At 37.4% G+C, this 16,607-nt stretch overlaps 1 protein-coding gene across 1 annotated transcript in view; it reads left to right on the forward strand.

The window, feature by feature from the left end:
• The window catches only part of HDX (highly divergent homeobox), a 151,321-nt gene that overhangs the window by 70,039 nt on the left and 64,675 nt on the right, over nt 1–16,607 (forward strand). Inside the window, exons 4-5 of the mRNA XM_081081491.1 lie at nt 9,967–10,020; nt 16,423–16,569. Of these exons, the coding sequence (XP_080937617.1) occupies nt 9,967–10,020; nt 16,423–16,569 (201 nt within the window). The remainder of the gene's footprint in view (nt 1–9,966; nt 10,021–16,422; nt 16,570–16,607) is intronic.

Raw genomic sequence — 16,607 nt, forward strand, 5'->3', positions numbered from 1 at the left:
ATTACCTTGAATTCTTCATGCCATTTCCTTCTGGCCTGTAGAGTTTCTGATGAGAAATCAGCCAAAAGCCTTATGGGAGGTCCTTTGTAAGTAACAAATTGCTTTTTTCTTTTTGCCTTCAAGATTCTCTCTTTGTCTTAAAATTTTGGCATTTTAATTATTATGTGTTTGGGCATGTGCCTGTTTGGTTTTTTCTTGCTTGGGACTCTCTGTGCCTCCTGAACTTGTGTGACTTTTTTCTTCACCTGGTTGGGGAAGTTTTCTGCCATTATTTCTTTTCTTTTTTCTCTCTATCTTTATTGATTAAGCTATTACATATGTGCCCTTAACCCTCCATTACCCCCCTGTCCCAAGTAGATCCTGGGAAAGGAGCTGGGGTATTTATCTAAGGCGTCCCTGAGATAAACTTTAACCATGCAGGTGTGAGACATCCAAGTAGTTGCTAGCAAAGAGGCTACTCTATGAAAGCAGGGCTAAAGGGAAGGTTTAGGACCAAAAAGAGACCAGAAGCTTTAATTTAAATTTTAAGTGTATGCAAAATAATTCAATTAACTGCCCGAGGAATTACACCACATGAAACATATGCAGTTGCAAATCACACAGCACTGTATTACTCACACAATTCCTGGTGTTGCGGGTACAGGCTTATTGGGGATCCCACTGGTGCTGTCCTCTGGTGTTTGGCAGCTGGGCCGGTCTGGTCTGGATACAGGGGGCCAGCGTTCCTCACCTGAGAGCTCAGTTGCATCTTAATCAGGAGTTACTAGCCGTTCTTCTGCCGTCTTGCAGAGAGAGGAGCGTGGAGTGGCGTCGCTTGCCAGACTAACAAGAGGATGTGCCTTTGTGGCTGTCTCAACAGGCAAGCACTGGGATGGTCAGTACCCCCATTTTTAAATCCTGCACCCCATTTGCAGCAGTCCAGTTGGCTATCAATGAATTATGTCGATGCACACATGTTTATCTCAAACAGGGCGAGGGGCTACATGTGGTTATCTAGGGAGAGTACATCACTCACTCAAATGGTAATCCTGACAAGTCACTCTGAGTTATTTACTGAAGTTCAAATCCTTATCTATGAGGGACACACGCTTCAGGGCAGTGAGGAATGTGTTCTTAATATCACACTTTAAGTTTCAAGGAAAGTTAATTTAAACATTATAAAACCTTCTTAATGTTTTTCAGGCATTTTAAAAGCATTTTTAAACATTTCTATATTTTACTACAATACCCCCCCACACACACTCATGCCCCTACCATTATTTCTTTAAACAGGTTCTCTATCCCTTGTTCTCTTTCTTTGCCTTCTGGCACACCTATTAGGTGAATATTGTTATGTTATATGTTGTCCCACAGCTCCCGTAAACTGTCTTCCTATTTTTTAATTGTTTTTTTTTTTTCTTTTTGGTTCGCTGACTCCATGATTTTTCTACCCTGCCTTCTAAATCACTGATTGGATCCTTGGTTCTCCCTAATCTGCTGTGTGTTTCTTCCACTATGTACTTTATTAGTATTGTGTCATACTGCATAGTTAGTATGTCTTTTCTCATGCTGTTGGGCATCTTTGCCATCATGTCTCTGAACTCTATGTCTGAATGAAACAACAGAGACTAAAATAATAAAAAATAAATAAATCAAATACATAACAATAAATTAAAAATGGTCAAGCCTACTTTTGAAACTTTATTGAATTCTTCAATTTATTGTATTTTTCAACCCTAGGATTTCTGGGGGCTTTGATAGTTGCTATTTCCTTGTCAATCTTCCCTTTGTTCATGCATTGTTTTCTTAATTTTGTTTAGTTTTCTGTCTGTGTTTTCTTAATATTCACAAAACTTCCTTTAGATTATTATTCTGAATTTTTTTTGTCAGTTCATAGATATCCATTTTTAGGAAAAATTATTGGAGCTTTATTTGTTTCTTTTCGTGATGTCATATTTACCTGATTCCCCATTATTCTTGATTCCTTATGTTGGTATATGTACTTATGAATAATGGGCTCCTCTCACAGACTTTATAGGTTCACTTTGGCAGACAGTTCTTCACCAGTTAACCCAGTTTGTGTTTCTGGTTGTGTCTTCTGATGATGTCTTCGTGCAGGTGGAACCTGCTTTTGTGTTCTATTTAGGAGAAAGTCTACCTACCCTTCCAGCTATGAGGATGGAGATGGAGGAACATTTGGATAAGACTGCTGGCTTGGTTTCTAACCCAAGTGAGACCTTAATCTGGATTCTGGGGGTGCCTGGATTCTCTGATCGAACTTACTAAATGACTGGGACTCTCAATTTCTCAAACAGGTCCTGGGAACCAACCTCAGGATTATCTATGAATTAGTCATTCTGCTTTGTTATGGCCCTGGAAGCCTCCGTACCTGGTACTGGCTTTGTTCTGGGGATGATCTGATCTACTCATCCGCCTATAGGCTTGAGCACCACTCACTCAGCTTCCCGGATAGTCACCGCCTTTCTGGTCAGGTGGGACTAGAAATCACTTTCTACATTGAGTGTAGCTGTGACTGAGCACCTAGTCTGGCATGGAAAAACCCGGCTCTAGGGTAAGAAAATTCTTCTTTTGTGGATCTGAGTCAAACAGATCTTCACCATGTTGAGTTCCCTGGTCTGAGTGTATCCAAATTGGTTCTAGAGATGAGCAAAGCTGCTGGATGAGATTATTATTGAGACACTGAATGTATGAACTCAATCTGCCAAGATCCATGTGCTAGTTGATGAAAACCGCTACTCCTTTCTCCATCACAATCAGATTCCCAGTGGCCAGACCCACAGATTCCCCTGAAGTCCCTATGATGAAAGATCAAAGTAAGGGCTCCCACACAGCATCCCACGGTGTTGAGGGAGGCTGATTTACCCCCTCCAATTTGTCTTTTTTTATTGGAGAAAACAGGGTCAGTAGAGATTTCTTCTATGGTGCTGTTCTATCCTGGAGAAGAAGTAGTGTGGTCAATGTGTAGCTACAGTTATTACCTTTCTAATGCAGTCTGTTTTGGTCTCTGAGGTACAGAGGGTACTTTATTTTTTTAATTATTTATTGTTTAAAGTATTACTAAGTCTCCTTTTACCCCCCATTGACCTCTCCCCAGCTGCCCCCACACCCTAGCAAATGCCCTCACCTACAGGGGGTACTTTAGCCTCACCTTTGCGTTCAAGTATTCTCCCAGTAGTGTCGTGTTCTTGAATAGATGTTAGTTGTTCTTCACATGACTTTCTCCTTTTACCTCTTCTCTCTTTTGTAAGGATATTAGCCATTGGATTTGAGTCCCATCTGAATAATCTGGGATGATGTCACCATTCAATACACTACAGTATATCTACTTAAAGTTTTCTAAATTTTGTTGCTCTTTAAAAAAAGAAATATTTGTTTTCATTGATTTTTCTATTGAGTTTCTTCCATTCTCTATATTCTCTCTCTACACATTTATGCCTTTAATTTGATCTTTGCCATTTTTTAAACCAGATTGCCTGTTTGTTGTTGTTGAATTACAAGGGTTCTTTATAAATTATGGATATTATCCCCTTATCAGATATACAATTTACAAATATATTCTGCCATTCCATGGGTTGCTTTTTTGTTCCATTGATTGTGTTTTTTGATGCACAAAAGTTTTAAACTTTGATGTATTTTATCAATTTTCCCTTTGTTGTCTATGCTTTTGGTGCTTTATTTTATTTTCCTTTTTATGGAATTTATTGGGGTGACACTGGTTAACAAATTATATAGGTTTCAGGTATACACTTCTACAGCACATCATCTGTACACTGTATTGTGTGTTCACCACCCCAAATCAACTCTCAGTCCATCACCATTTATCCACCCTTTACTCTCCTCCCACCCACCCCCATCCTCCTCCCTCAGCAGTCGCCAAACTGTAGTCCCTGTCCATGAGATATTTTCTTTTTTTTTTATTTGCTCAATCCCTCCACCCCTGACCCAGCCAACCCCCAGAAAACTAGTCAGCCTGAACTCTATCTATGAGTCTATGTGTCTGTATTTTGTTCATCAGTTTATTTTGTTCATTAGATTCCACATATGAGTGAATAATAAGGTACTTGTCTTACTCTGACTGGCTTATTTCACTTAGCATAATGCTCTCAAGGTCCATCCATATTGTTGCAAATGGTAAGAATTTCTTCTTTTTATGGCCAAGTAGTATTCCATGGTGTCATATTTTAGAAATTATTGGCAAGTTGAATGAAACTATTTTTCTGTCTTTTTCTAATAATTTTATAGTTTTAACCTTTATGTTTAGGCTTTTGTTTCACCCGAGCTAATTTTATATATGGTATAAGATAGAGGTCTTTAGATCTAAAGTGGGTCTGTTATAAATACACTATAGTTAAATCCTGTTTTTTAATTCATTATTTTAATCTGTCTTTAATTTGGGAATTCAATCCAATTACACTTAAAATAATAACTGATAACAAAAGACTTACTATTGCTATTACATTTGTTATTGTATGCCTTATGTTTTTGTACCTAATTTTCTCTATTACTACCTTATTTTCTGTTTGATTTCATTTAAATGCCTCTTTTGTACAATAAGGAGACATGTGCAAAGAGAAGACATGGAACCATGCTTTATGTTAAGAATACAAGCCCAGCCCAGAAAGGGCTGTAGCTTGATACGAGCAATAAATATTTTGCTATTTAAGGAGCTGAACTCTGAATACACATGTAATAAGACATTTCATTTCAATTGTATATTTAGGACTTAAACCTAACACTCAACAATTTATTTTCTAAAGTTGCTAAATAGTTTGTATATATCTTCAAATGTCATTTTTACATGAGTAGAATTAAGATAATATTTTACAATGCTAGAAAGTATAATTTTAGGAGATAAAGATTTGTATTTATATACTCCCTAGGACCTTTGGATTAGAAGGTAATCATTTCACATATTAATTTATATTGTTTTACTTATATCTTTGTACTTTTTAAAAACAGCTAGCAATTTTAAAAGTAGCATCTTGAAATCAGGTTTGTTATGTTATGTCTGAGTACTTTTTATCTAAGATGTTTTTTGAAACATCTTAGAATTCCAGGTTTTCTGATCTGAATCTTTTGTGGTTTGATAAAGTATAATTACTAAAATCATGTAGGAAAAGAATCTCAATTAGCGTTTTGGTTGTCAACTATAAGAACTTTTATGGCTAGTAAAATTTTCTAAACACTAGTTTCATATTACTTACTAGAAGAAAACTTCATGTGCTTAGAAAAAGTGTTAGATGCTTGGCCAAAAGTTGTAGAGTGAAATTACCATTTGTAAGGCTTATTTACTTCTAAAAGCTTTTCCAGAGTTGGTAGAGAGAAGAGGGGTGGTGGATATTTTAAAATAAGGCACTACATCTTTTCTCCTTTGCTCCTAAACACATTGTTTTCAACCCCTCCTCCCACTACCTACTCCATGTAAAAGTGCCTTGTATATTTCCACTCTTGGCCTTTTGTTAAATTTCAACAAGTGAAGCTAGTGAATAATGAAGGCTCAAGTGAATTCAACCAATCAATCAGCCTATATAGTTATTGATTGCCTACCACATGCCCAGCCATGCCCTTTGTGCACTATACCTCATAATTGAAAACATCTAGGAAACACTGCTTATTAAAACAGAATGATTGATAGGTTTTAATGGTCAACTGATAACAAAACAACTGACGGAAAGCTAAAACATTGATTTATGAATCTCTTACTGCTGAATTTTGCTGAAAGACATAGTTATTGTCTGATTGTTTCAGTAAATCAAATTTCATTTAATGACATAATAATATATTTTGTTTTCCTGACTCACATAAAATTTATTTCACGTAAGAACTTTACTAACCCATAAACTGGTCTTAATTGCTTTAAATAGAATATCCAACATATTTGTAGAATTGTCTTTATAACAAAAATTTTTGAAATCAAACAAATACATTTTTGTGTATATTTACTCTAACTATATAAAAATAGTTAGACTAAATTGTTTTAAACATGATATCTTGCCCTTAATAAGTTTGTATAAAAATAAACATAGTAAAATTCCTTTAAAATTTTTATATCATTTATCAAAGTAACTATATAGATGCCTTCCTATGAATATGTAACCATATACAGTAATGTGTATATATAATATATAATTAATATTTTAATCTATGGCATCTATGGTATCTATTTTAAGTATAATTTTTCATGAGAAAGATAAACATATAATAATTGGATTCACAAATCTTAACTATCCACATAATGTGATTCCAGTTTATATTCAAATAAGTGTATCTACTCTTAGCCAAGAGTAGCAGATCTCCATTAGGCACTTCCTTGCATTTACATTCAGTTTTATGATGTCCATAAAAAGACTACTCCAGTAATCACCAGACTGTCTAGTTTTCTTCTATCTCAGATTTTTCCTTAGAAATATGTTTTATATTTCTCCTCTCATTTTCTACCTCCCCTAATTTAGTTCCAAACTTGGATTACCTACCTCTTGACTAAAATATTATTAAAGTTTCTAGACTAATTCAATTCAATATACACATTTAGTCAAATTAATCATCCAAGTGTATAAAAATACAATTCTGATCATACAACCCATTTGATTAAAAACCTTCAATGGCTCCCTGTATTCTACATAATCTATATATATAAAAGCCCAGCGACCGAACAGCGAAATGACCAGAACAACCAGTCGACCAGTCGCTATGAAGTGCACTGACCACCAGGGAGCAGACGTTCAATGCAGGAGCTGATCCCTGGTGGTCAGTGCGCTCCCACAGTGGGAGCACTGCTTGGCTGACTAGGATGAGCGGCTGCTTCCACAGTTGGAGCAGCCACTAGTAAGCCCAGGATGAGGCCCAGTCTCTGCACCTATAAATACTTGAGATAATCCAGACTCTGGCCTGACCCCATCAGCTGATGCAGGCCTTTTAAGGTGTGTTCTAGAAAGAGCACAGGGAGCTGGAATAGGCAGATGGCAAGAAGGGATGTGACTGTGGGCCCCCCGGGGAGGCTGTCCTGATAGCTGAGGATCCTGGTGTATGGCTGCCCTGAACATCCCTGATGGTGTCACCAACCTGTCACACATCAAGGACATTCACTGAGTGGCTTTGGGGTGCAAAGCTTTCAGCCAGGTTCCTCCAGGACACAGAACATGCCTTTACCCAAGACATTACCCCAAAATATCAGCTCAGCCTAATTTCCTCATTCAGCAGCCACTCAGAAGGTGGGTTCACAGCCACTCAGCTGACCGGGATGAGCCACGCCTCAGACCAATGCACTAATCCTTGCACTGAGCCTTTAGTTATATATAAATGTACTTGGTATTCATGGCCTTAACAAAGTGACCCCCAACTCCCTTTCTAGTTCTAGTTGAACTGAGAATTCCCAAAGATACCTTATCCTTTTACTCCGCTGGACTCATACTACTCTTTTTCCCCAGAGTGCTTTTTTATTTCTGCCTATCAAAATTCTTCTCATCGTTTAAAATTTGGCTGAGATATCAATACTCAAGTTGATGCAATTTTTCCATATCTTGATTTTCTATAACACTTCATTTATTGTACCTTCCTTAAGACACTTATCATAGCTTTCTTTGTACTAAAGTCACTCAGGTACTGTCTTATTTTTCTCTCTCAGATCATAGGTCTTGCCCTCCAAGGAATTATGTTTTACCTACCTTAGTTTTGTTTCATGTACAGCACCTAATACAGAAGAGATGCCTGATAAATATTTGAACAGAATTCAAATAAGTTACCGTTGGAAGTTATCTATACTTATTGCAATAAAGTTCAATTTGTCAAAAAGTTTTTGAAGTCTTTCACAATTGTTTTAAGGGCCTGTGGGATTATTTAAAAAGCTTTCAGTGGTGACAAATCCTCATCATTTGAGGGGAAATTTGATTTTGGAAAGTAAAATTTATTCTTAGTCAGGCTTAGTGAATAATATAAATTTTCAATCTGGGATGTTATATTTTCAATTATTGAAAAAGAAATCTGAAGTAATGAGACAGAATCTCTGGATGAGTCATGAACAAAAAACTCCAAAAGGAAAGTTCCCTAAATGCTTTCCTAAGTTTTCTACTTTGAAGCATATAGTACTTATTTGGATGTGTGAGTTATATTTGTCAAATGCGTCTTGACTCTTTGTAGATTAATTTTGCAGTTTTGGAATTTAAATATTACTTAAACAAGAAGTATATTTCCTTGCTAATTTGAAATACTGTATTTTATAGTTTCTGGTGAAGGAGAAACTTTGCCATAACTGTCTCACCAAACAAAATTTCCCAAGTTGATGGGAAACATTTATACAGTACTTTGAATCAAAAAAGCTTACAAGTTCAATTACTATGCCTGGGTGTTCTGAGTTTTACCAGAAACATACAGAACTAAAGAACAGATTCAATGCCAACAATAGAGGGCTATAAAACAAAAAAGTGAAAGTCATCTCTTCACGAATCTCATGGAATTTATAGCATTGGTATATTAATGTGCTTATAGAAGTTTTCAGTTTTATTCATTGCATACAATTGGCTTAAGCAAGAAACCACTTTTTATATTATTAAAATGTATAGTGTCCATCTTTAAAGAAATTACATTATCCATTTTTATTATATGTATTATTTTATATATGAGTTTTCAGTAGTTACTGGGTCTCTTGTAATTCATTCAGTTTAACATGTTTTCTCGAACAACTTTATATAGTCAGTTTAAACATTATCCTAATAGATGGCAGTATGTGAAGAGATGGTCCAAAATGGTTGGATATCTCTATTATTTCAAGAATATATTATATGATTATTTTAGCAGCATTACCTCATTCATTGAGGTTAGCAATCAATTTATTTTATAAACATTACATCACATACTAATTATTGGTGGAAGACAAGAAACTATATATTTTGAAGAATATTTCCATAGAAATTTTGTCATCACTCTCAGTTCACTATTTTAAAAATAAATTATTCAAACTTCATGACTTTCAGGGATTCTAGTTAATTGACATTTTACTATAGTGGTATTTTAACTTGAGCAACTATATTTTTAAATTTTTCTTAAAAGTATTACTTGGAATTTATATCAGTTTAGCCTATCCTTAGCATATTGGTGTATTTTGAACTCAAAGTAAAATGGCAAGTATAGTGGCCAAGTGTGGTAATAATTTAAATAATTGATAATATTGCTTTACTATTACATTGACTGGTCATCACTTCTTATTAGTAGAAATAAGAGTAATTCATAAGCTATGACTGAATATAATTCATCAAACACAAAAAATGCTTGATTGAATACCATTTTCCCACAGCTTAGCAAGATTGATTTGCCTTATCAGTTTCTCAGATGGTACATGTTTGAGAAGGAAGGAGAGGGCAAGTGAGAATTTGAAGTACTCCAAATCTTTGTGTGTCCCAGGAAAAAAGTATGGCAAAGTACAGTCTGACCATTGTCTGTCATGGAATTACCTTGGTTTTTATAACAATCCCCCAAATCCAACTGGAATGACATCTACTTGTGTGGCAATGCTGACGTAGTAAGCTGCTGCTAGCTATTTATTTGCCTTATAGTTTCTGCTTAAAAATAAACTTAAATTTATGTAGGATGAATAAATCTTGAAACCTAATATACAACATGATGACTACATTTAATAATTTAATTATTGTAACTAATCCCACAGAACATTGCAATTTTATTATAAAAATGTTATTGTCCATAGATTTCTAAACCGTACTTCCAGGCCTCAAAAATGTCCCATAATATTTCTTGAATTTTCAGGGGTACTTTGGACTACTTCTAAAATTTCCCCACCAAAGAAGACCCTTTCAATCTGTCGCATTCAGTAAGGAAACAGGATTGTCTAGTTGGAGAATATGCTCTGAATAAAAATCTATCTTGAAGTCTTATATAAATTTTTTTTTGTGTTGATCAGCTTTCTAAGTTGGAGTAATGCATACCTTACTGAGATTCCATTTGTTGTTTCCACAGATTTCAGGAAACCTAACTGTGCCTTGGATTACAGGGTGTTCTAGAAAAAGAGCAGTAAGTAATCTTTCATTTAAAGGAATAAATGTGTTTTCCCCTGTGTTGTTAGTGGGAATGTCATTGAGAAAATTATAATAATATTTGTAAAGTTGGAAAAACTGAACCTCAATAAGACTGTGTTATCTCAAAGGATATATTTTGTGATTATATTATTTATATATACTACAAAAGTAACAAGTAAAATGCAGTAGTCAGCACACTGGATAATCTTTGAGGAGGTTTTTGCAGTTTTAAAAAGCATTCAGAGATATTTAATAAAAAATCATACTTTTCTACATCTATTGAACCCAGTTAATATGATCATATAATTGAATTATAATTGATATAAACATCTCAATCAACATTAAATAATCTATATTAGTAGTAGTGCACTTTGGTATTTACCAGTGGTGAATAACTAATACTTTAACAATCTTGCTTTTATGCTATAACTTTTGTGATTATTATAATATGAATATAAGAGAACTACATTGAAATTGTTTTTTCTCAACAAATCCTGCTCAGTTGGTCTGTAGAGGACCATAAATCTGCATTTAACAAGTACATCAGAAAATTTTGGTATAACTGTCCCATACATGGGAAATTATTAAAAGATTTTAATATACAAGAGACATAAATAGACTTTTAGAAATCAAATTGAAAAATCAAGAGGACCTGAAGAAACACTTCTCCAAAGAGGACATTCAGAAGGCCAATAAACATACTGAAAGATCTCAACAACACTATCAGATAAATGCAAATTAAAATCACAATGTCACCTCATACCAGTTAGAATGGTTGTCTTCAGTCAATCAACAAGCAATTAAGTGTTGATCTAGATGTGGAGAAAAGCGAATCCTTGTGCACTGTTGGTGGGAACACAGATTGATTTAGTCACTATGGAAAACAATATGTTGTTACCTGAAAAAAATCAAAATGGAACTGTCTTATGACCTAGCAATTCCGTTTCTGGATATTTATCCAAAGAAACCCAAAACACCAATTCAAAAGAATATATGCACACCTATATTCATTGCAGCATTATTTACAATAGCCAAGATATGGAAGTAACTAAGTGAATAGATAAGAAAGTATTGGTACAAATATACATGGGATATTACTTGGCTATTAAATAGAATGAAATAGTACCACTTGTGACAGCTTGGATGGACCTAGAGTAGCGGTCGGCAAACTGCGGCTCGCGAGCCACATGAGGCTCTTTGGCCCCTTGAGTGTGGCTCTTCCTAAGCCTTAGGAGTACCGTAATTAAGTTAATAACAATGTACCTACCTATATGGTTTAAGTTTAAAAAAATTGGCTCTCAAAGAAATTTCAATCGTTGTACTGTTGATATTTGGCTCTGTTGACTAATGAGTTTGCTGACCACTGACCTAGAGAATATTATGCTATGTGAAATAAGTCAGTCAGAGAAAGATAAGTGCCATATGATTTCATTTACATGTGGAATCTAAAAGAACAAAATAGAAACAGACTCATAAATAAAGAAAACAGACTGATGTTATCAGAATGGAGGGTGTTTGGAGAACTTGATGAAAGGGGTGAAGAGTTTAAGAAATACAAAATAGTCCCAGGGATGTAAATATAGCATAGGGAATATAATTAATATTGTAAGAACTATGTATGGTGTCAGTAGGTACTATACTTATTGGAGGTGATCACTTCTTACAGTATTTAAATGTCTAATCACTATACTGTTCACCTGAAACTAATGTAATATTGTATGTCAACTGTAATTAAAAAAATGGATTTTAAAAAGGATTTTAATAGTTCTCATTTTGAAGGGATTGTTTCTGAGTACATATATATATAGTTCAGTTCTGCATTTAACTGAAAATACATAATTAAAACATGAAATTTTGCTCTCCAATATCACTTTTGTCACCTAATTTTATTTTAAAAAGGGGAGCAAAGAACTCATTTCCTGGAAATGTCCTTGAGGCTGGTAAAGAGGCCAAAAGGTTTCTGTTGTGTTGCAGTAGTGAAGTTTACACAATTACCTGGTCACTTGAATCAGCCCTAAGGTTTCACCTTGATTTTCAATGTTACTGGAACATTACTCTTCACAAAATCAACAATATATTTAATATGTCTCCCTCACTTGAGCCAAGGGTTAGGCTGTGGTATGTCTTGTAAAATGAAAGGGGCTTTAAAGTCTAATAGGAAGAAAAAACTGATTTAATCTTCAGACTTCCTCAGAGAAGAACTTAACATTTCTTCTTATTCTGAATGGGTATTCAGTTATAATGCTACTTGATTTTTATTACTTTATTTTATTATTTAAAGCTTTTAGGAGCTTTAAAAATAACCATTCTTCCTCCATAAGTTTCTACTTCATAAGCATTGTCATAAGTCACCTTCAGCATTGCTAAGTATGACACCCCAGCATGTTTCTAACAAATCGAATCAGGCTTTCTTTAGTTCAGTTTAAGAGATGAATCAGCTTTGGATGTCCTCTAAATGAATTACAAATTAATTGGCTGAGTGTGTTTCAGGTTTCTGTTCATTATTTCTTCCTTTCTGAAAATAATTTAGGCTAGCTTGCACTGAAGAATTTGGTGCAATAGCAATGAAAAAATATAGGAATATTTATGCTTACTGTTATGATGGACTATTTGAATCTACTTACAAACTTATTACCATTTATTTTGCTCTCAGTTTTATATTGAGAAGTTTATCTCCACAAGTATTGAACAATCAATAGAGGATGGGTACCTAATGAGATTTTTATGTTGTAAATAACTTGCGAGTTATTCCATTTGATTAAAAATTTGGATGGCATGTTTTGATTTATTTATTGGGAACATGTCATTTGTACTAGTACTTGAAATAAATGTTACTTATTAGAGAGTTTTTCAAGAAGTGGAAGAACAGATTTAACAATGAGGAAATTAACATAAAATGTACTATATTTCTTATGAAGAGACACATTAATTATGTACTCTAACTTCACTATTACAGTAGAAAACTAGGAATTCACATATTGGTTTTCCTCCTGATAGCTAAAATTCCTTTTAAAAAGGATGTAGCTTCAAAACAAATTTGCTCCTATTGTGAAGTATTACATGAGTTTTAGCTGTAATAACTTTTTATTTATGTTTTATATGTTATATACATTATTTTCCATTGTTACCCAAATCCAATTTAAGAGAGTGTTTCACTTTAAATTTCTGCTGGGAAGGAAATGTTGGAAGCAGTGTATGTATAGGAAGGATTTGAAGTCTAGCTTCCATGTGTGACCAGACCATATTTTCTTATGCAAAGGCAGTCTTATACCTCATGCCATGATTTGTAACATTTGCTGTCAGCTCACTCACTCTCACAGGTGTTCTCTTGCTCTCTAGCTCTCTCACACCCATTCTCATCACAAACACACACATACATATATAGGGCTTTACAGGATATATTTTAATTAAAATTCATTTTTAGTTTTTTTTCACCACCTCTTGAGATAATACGAGACATCATAGGGATAAAGCTACTAGAATAAAATCAGAATATTCCTATCTCTATCTCTGCCATGGACTCGCTGTGCCCCGTTTAATGTGTCCTTTGGCCCTTCTTTTTCTGACTCCTTATCAGCAAATTGGAGATCAATATTCTATCTTGCTTCTAATTTACTTCCTAAGGATGCCTCCAGGATTTATTGAATTAAAACATTATATAGAGTCCATAGTTTATTGGTTTAAAAACCCTAAGAACAAAAAGGATAGGCTAATTATGAAACTCCCTAAAGTAATAAATATGGTTGCTTTCTTAGGGCTACATTATCTTCTTACATTTTTATATGCCTTTTTAATTAATTATATAATTTTTAGGAGAGCGATGTGTATGGAAATTTAGATTAAATTATCAAAAAGCAGCACAGTGATGTAATCCTGACCCTGTTTTCCCCCCCCTTTTTTAAAATCCTTGCTTCAAGATATAGTTTTATTGATTTGAGAGAGAGAGGAAGGGAGATGGAGAGAGGAAAATCCAGGTGAGAGAGATAAATTGAACGTGCACCAACTGGGGATCAAACCTGCAACCTAGTTATGTACCTTGACTGGGAATCAAACCACAACCCTTTGGTGCATAGGCCGACGCTCCAACCAACTGAGCAACCTGGCCAGCCCCGGACCCTATTATTTCTAAACTAGAGGCCTGGTGCACAAAAATTTGTGCACTCAGGGGGGAGGGGGGGCCCTCAGCCCGGACTGTGCCCTCTCATAGTCTGGGACCCCTCAGGAGATAACGACCTGCTGGCTTAGGCCTGCTCCTGGGTGGCAGAGGGCAGGCCCAATCCCTAGGTGCAGCACCTGGTTGGGCTCAGAGCAGGGCTGATTGGGGAGTTGGGGCACCGCCCCCTGTCATGCACAGAGCAGGCGGATCCGGAGGTTACGATGCCACCCTCAGTCACGCTCAGGGTAGGGCCAGGCCGAGTGGGGGGTTGGGGCACCGCCCCTTGTCACACTCAAAGCAGGGTTGATGGGGTGGTTGCTGCGCCACCCCCTGTCACTCACAGAGCAGGGCCCATCAGGGGGGTTGGGGCTCTGTACCCTGTCACGCACAGAGCAGGGCCGATCAGGGGGTTGGGGAGCTCCCCCCTGTCACTCACAGAGTAGGGCCAATAGGGGAGTTCGGGCACCGCCCCCTGTAACACACAGGGCAGTGCCCCTGGGGGGCGGTTGGATCGCCGCCCTCTATCACCCACAGAGCAGGGCCAATCAGGGGGTTGGGGTGCCGCTGCAGTCACACTCAGGGCAGGGCCGATGGGGAGGTTATGGCTCTACCCCTTCACACACAGAGCAGGGCCCATCGGGGGGGTGGGTTGGGGTGCCGCACCCTGTCACACACAGAGCAGGGCCAATCAGGGGTTTGGGGCACTGCCCCTGTCACACACAGAGCAGGGTCAATCAATGGGTTGGGGAGCTCCTCCCTGTCATGCACAGAGCAGGGCCGATCAGGGGGTTGAGGAGCTCCCCCTTGTCACTCACAGAGTAGGGCCGATAGGGGAGTTGGGGCACCGCCCCCTGTCACACAAAGAGCCGCAGGGTGATCAGGGGTTTGGGGAGCTCCCCACTATCAGGCACAGAGCAGGGCCCATCAAGGGGGGTTGGGGCTCCGTACCCTGTCATGCACAGAGCAGGGCCGATCAGGGGTTTGGGGTGCCGCCACTGTCACACTCAGGGCAGAGCCGATGGGGAGGTTATGGCTCTACCCCATCACACACAGAGCAGGGCCCATGGGCGGGAGGTTGGGGCGCCGCGCCCTGTCACACACAGAGCCGCAGGGTGCTCAGGGGGTTTGGGCGCTGCCCCCTGTCACACTGATCCCGGTGCCGGGAGGCCTCTCGGCTGCACTGATCCCGGTACTAGGAGGCATATAACCCTTTTACTATATAGGATAGAGGCCTGGTGCATGGGTGCCAGCTGGTTTGCCCTGAAGGGTGTCCTGGATCAGGGTAGGGTCCCTACTCTAGCCTGGATGAGGGGATGATGGCTGTTTGCAGCTGGTCACACACCCTTCATGGTGGGGGTCCCCACTGGGGTGCCTGGCCAGTCTGGGTGAGGGGCTGAGGGCTGTTTTCAGGCTGGCGGGTGACTGAAGCTCCCAACTGCTCCTTTTTTTCTTTTTTTTTTTATTCTGGGCCCGCTTTAGCTCTGGCTCCAGCTCTGAGGCCTCTGCTGCTGAAAGCAGGTATCTTGTTTGTTTGGGTTCTATAATCTAAACACTGTATCAACTCTAGCTCTGAGATTCCGGCTGGCTGAAAACAGGTTTCTGGGGTTGTGTTTAGCTTCTATATTTGTAACAATGTTTCAAACTGCAAGCTCAGAGACTGGCAAGGCAGGCGGGGAACGTTGGAGTCCTCTGTCACTGAAGCAAGCAAGCCTCATGTTAGCTTCAAGTTGCCTGGCTGCCGGCCGCCATATTGGCTGGCAGTTAATTTGCATATCTCCCTGATTAGCCAAGGGGAAGGGTAGCGGATGTATGGCTAATTACCATGTTTCTCTTTTATTAGGATATATGTAGCGTGAATGTAAATCTATATATCATAGAAAAAAGGTTGAAAGAATATCCATTAGAATGTTAACAAATGTTTTTACCAGGATTGTGTGTAATTGAAATTCTCTTCTTTTTAAAACGTATCTGTTTTTTTCACAATGACATGAATTATTTGTGTGATTATAACCCTTTACAACAAACATCACTTAATTGCTACCAACTAAAATTTTTACTCTAGTACACTTTCATGTTATAAATATCATGAAAATGTCCATTTCAAAATGGGGGAACACAGAGTAAGAATTGCATAATTAACAAATTTATATATTGAAAGTAACCTAGCACATCTCACCATGATGATCCTATTTATAATAGTCTTTGCTTTGATTATTCTAATTTTTTAAATTTGTTCTACAGCTACAAGACCGCACTCAGTTCAGTGACAGAGACTTAGCCACTCTTAAGAAATACTGGGACAATGGCATGACCAGCCTTGGATCTATCTGTAGAGAGAAAATTGAAGCAGTTGCAACTGAATTAAATGTTGACTGTGAAATTGTTCGGGTAAGACATTTTCAGTAATTTTCATGGTGTTGTTGATG

The sequence above is a fragment of the Myotis nattereri genome, assembly GCF_964212035.1.
Source record: "Myotis nattereri genome assembly, chromosome: X".
Classification (NCBI taxonomy): Eukaryota; Metazoa; Chordata; class Mammalia; order Chiroptera; family Vespertilionidae; genus Myotis; species Myotis nattereri.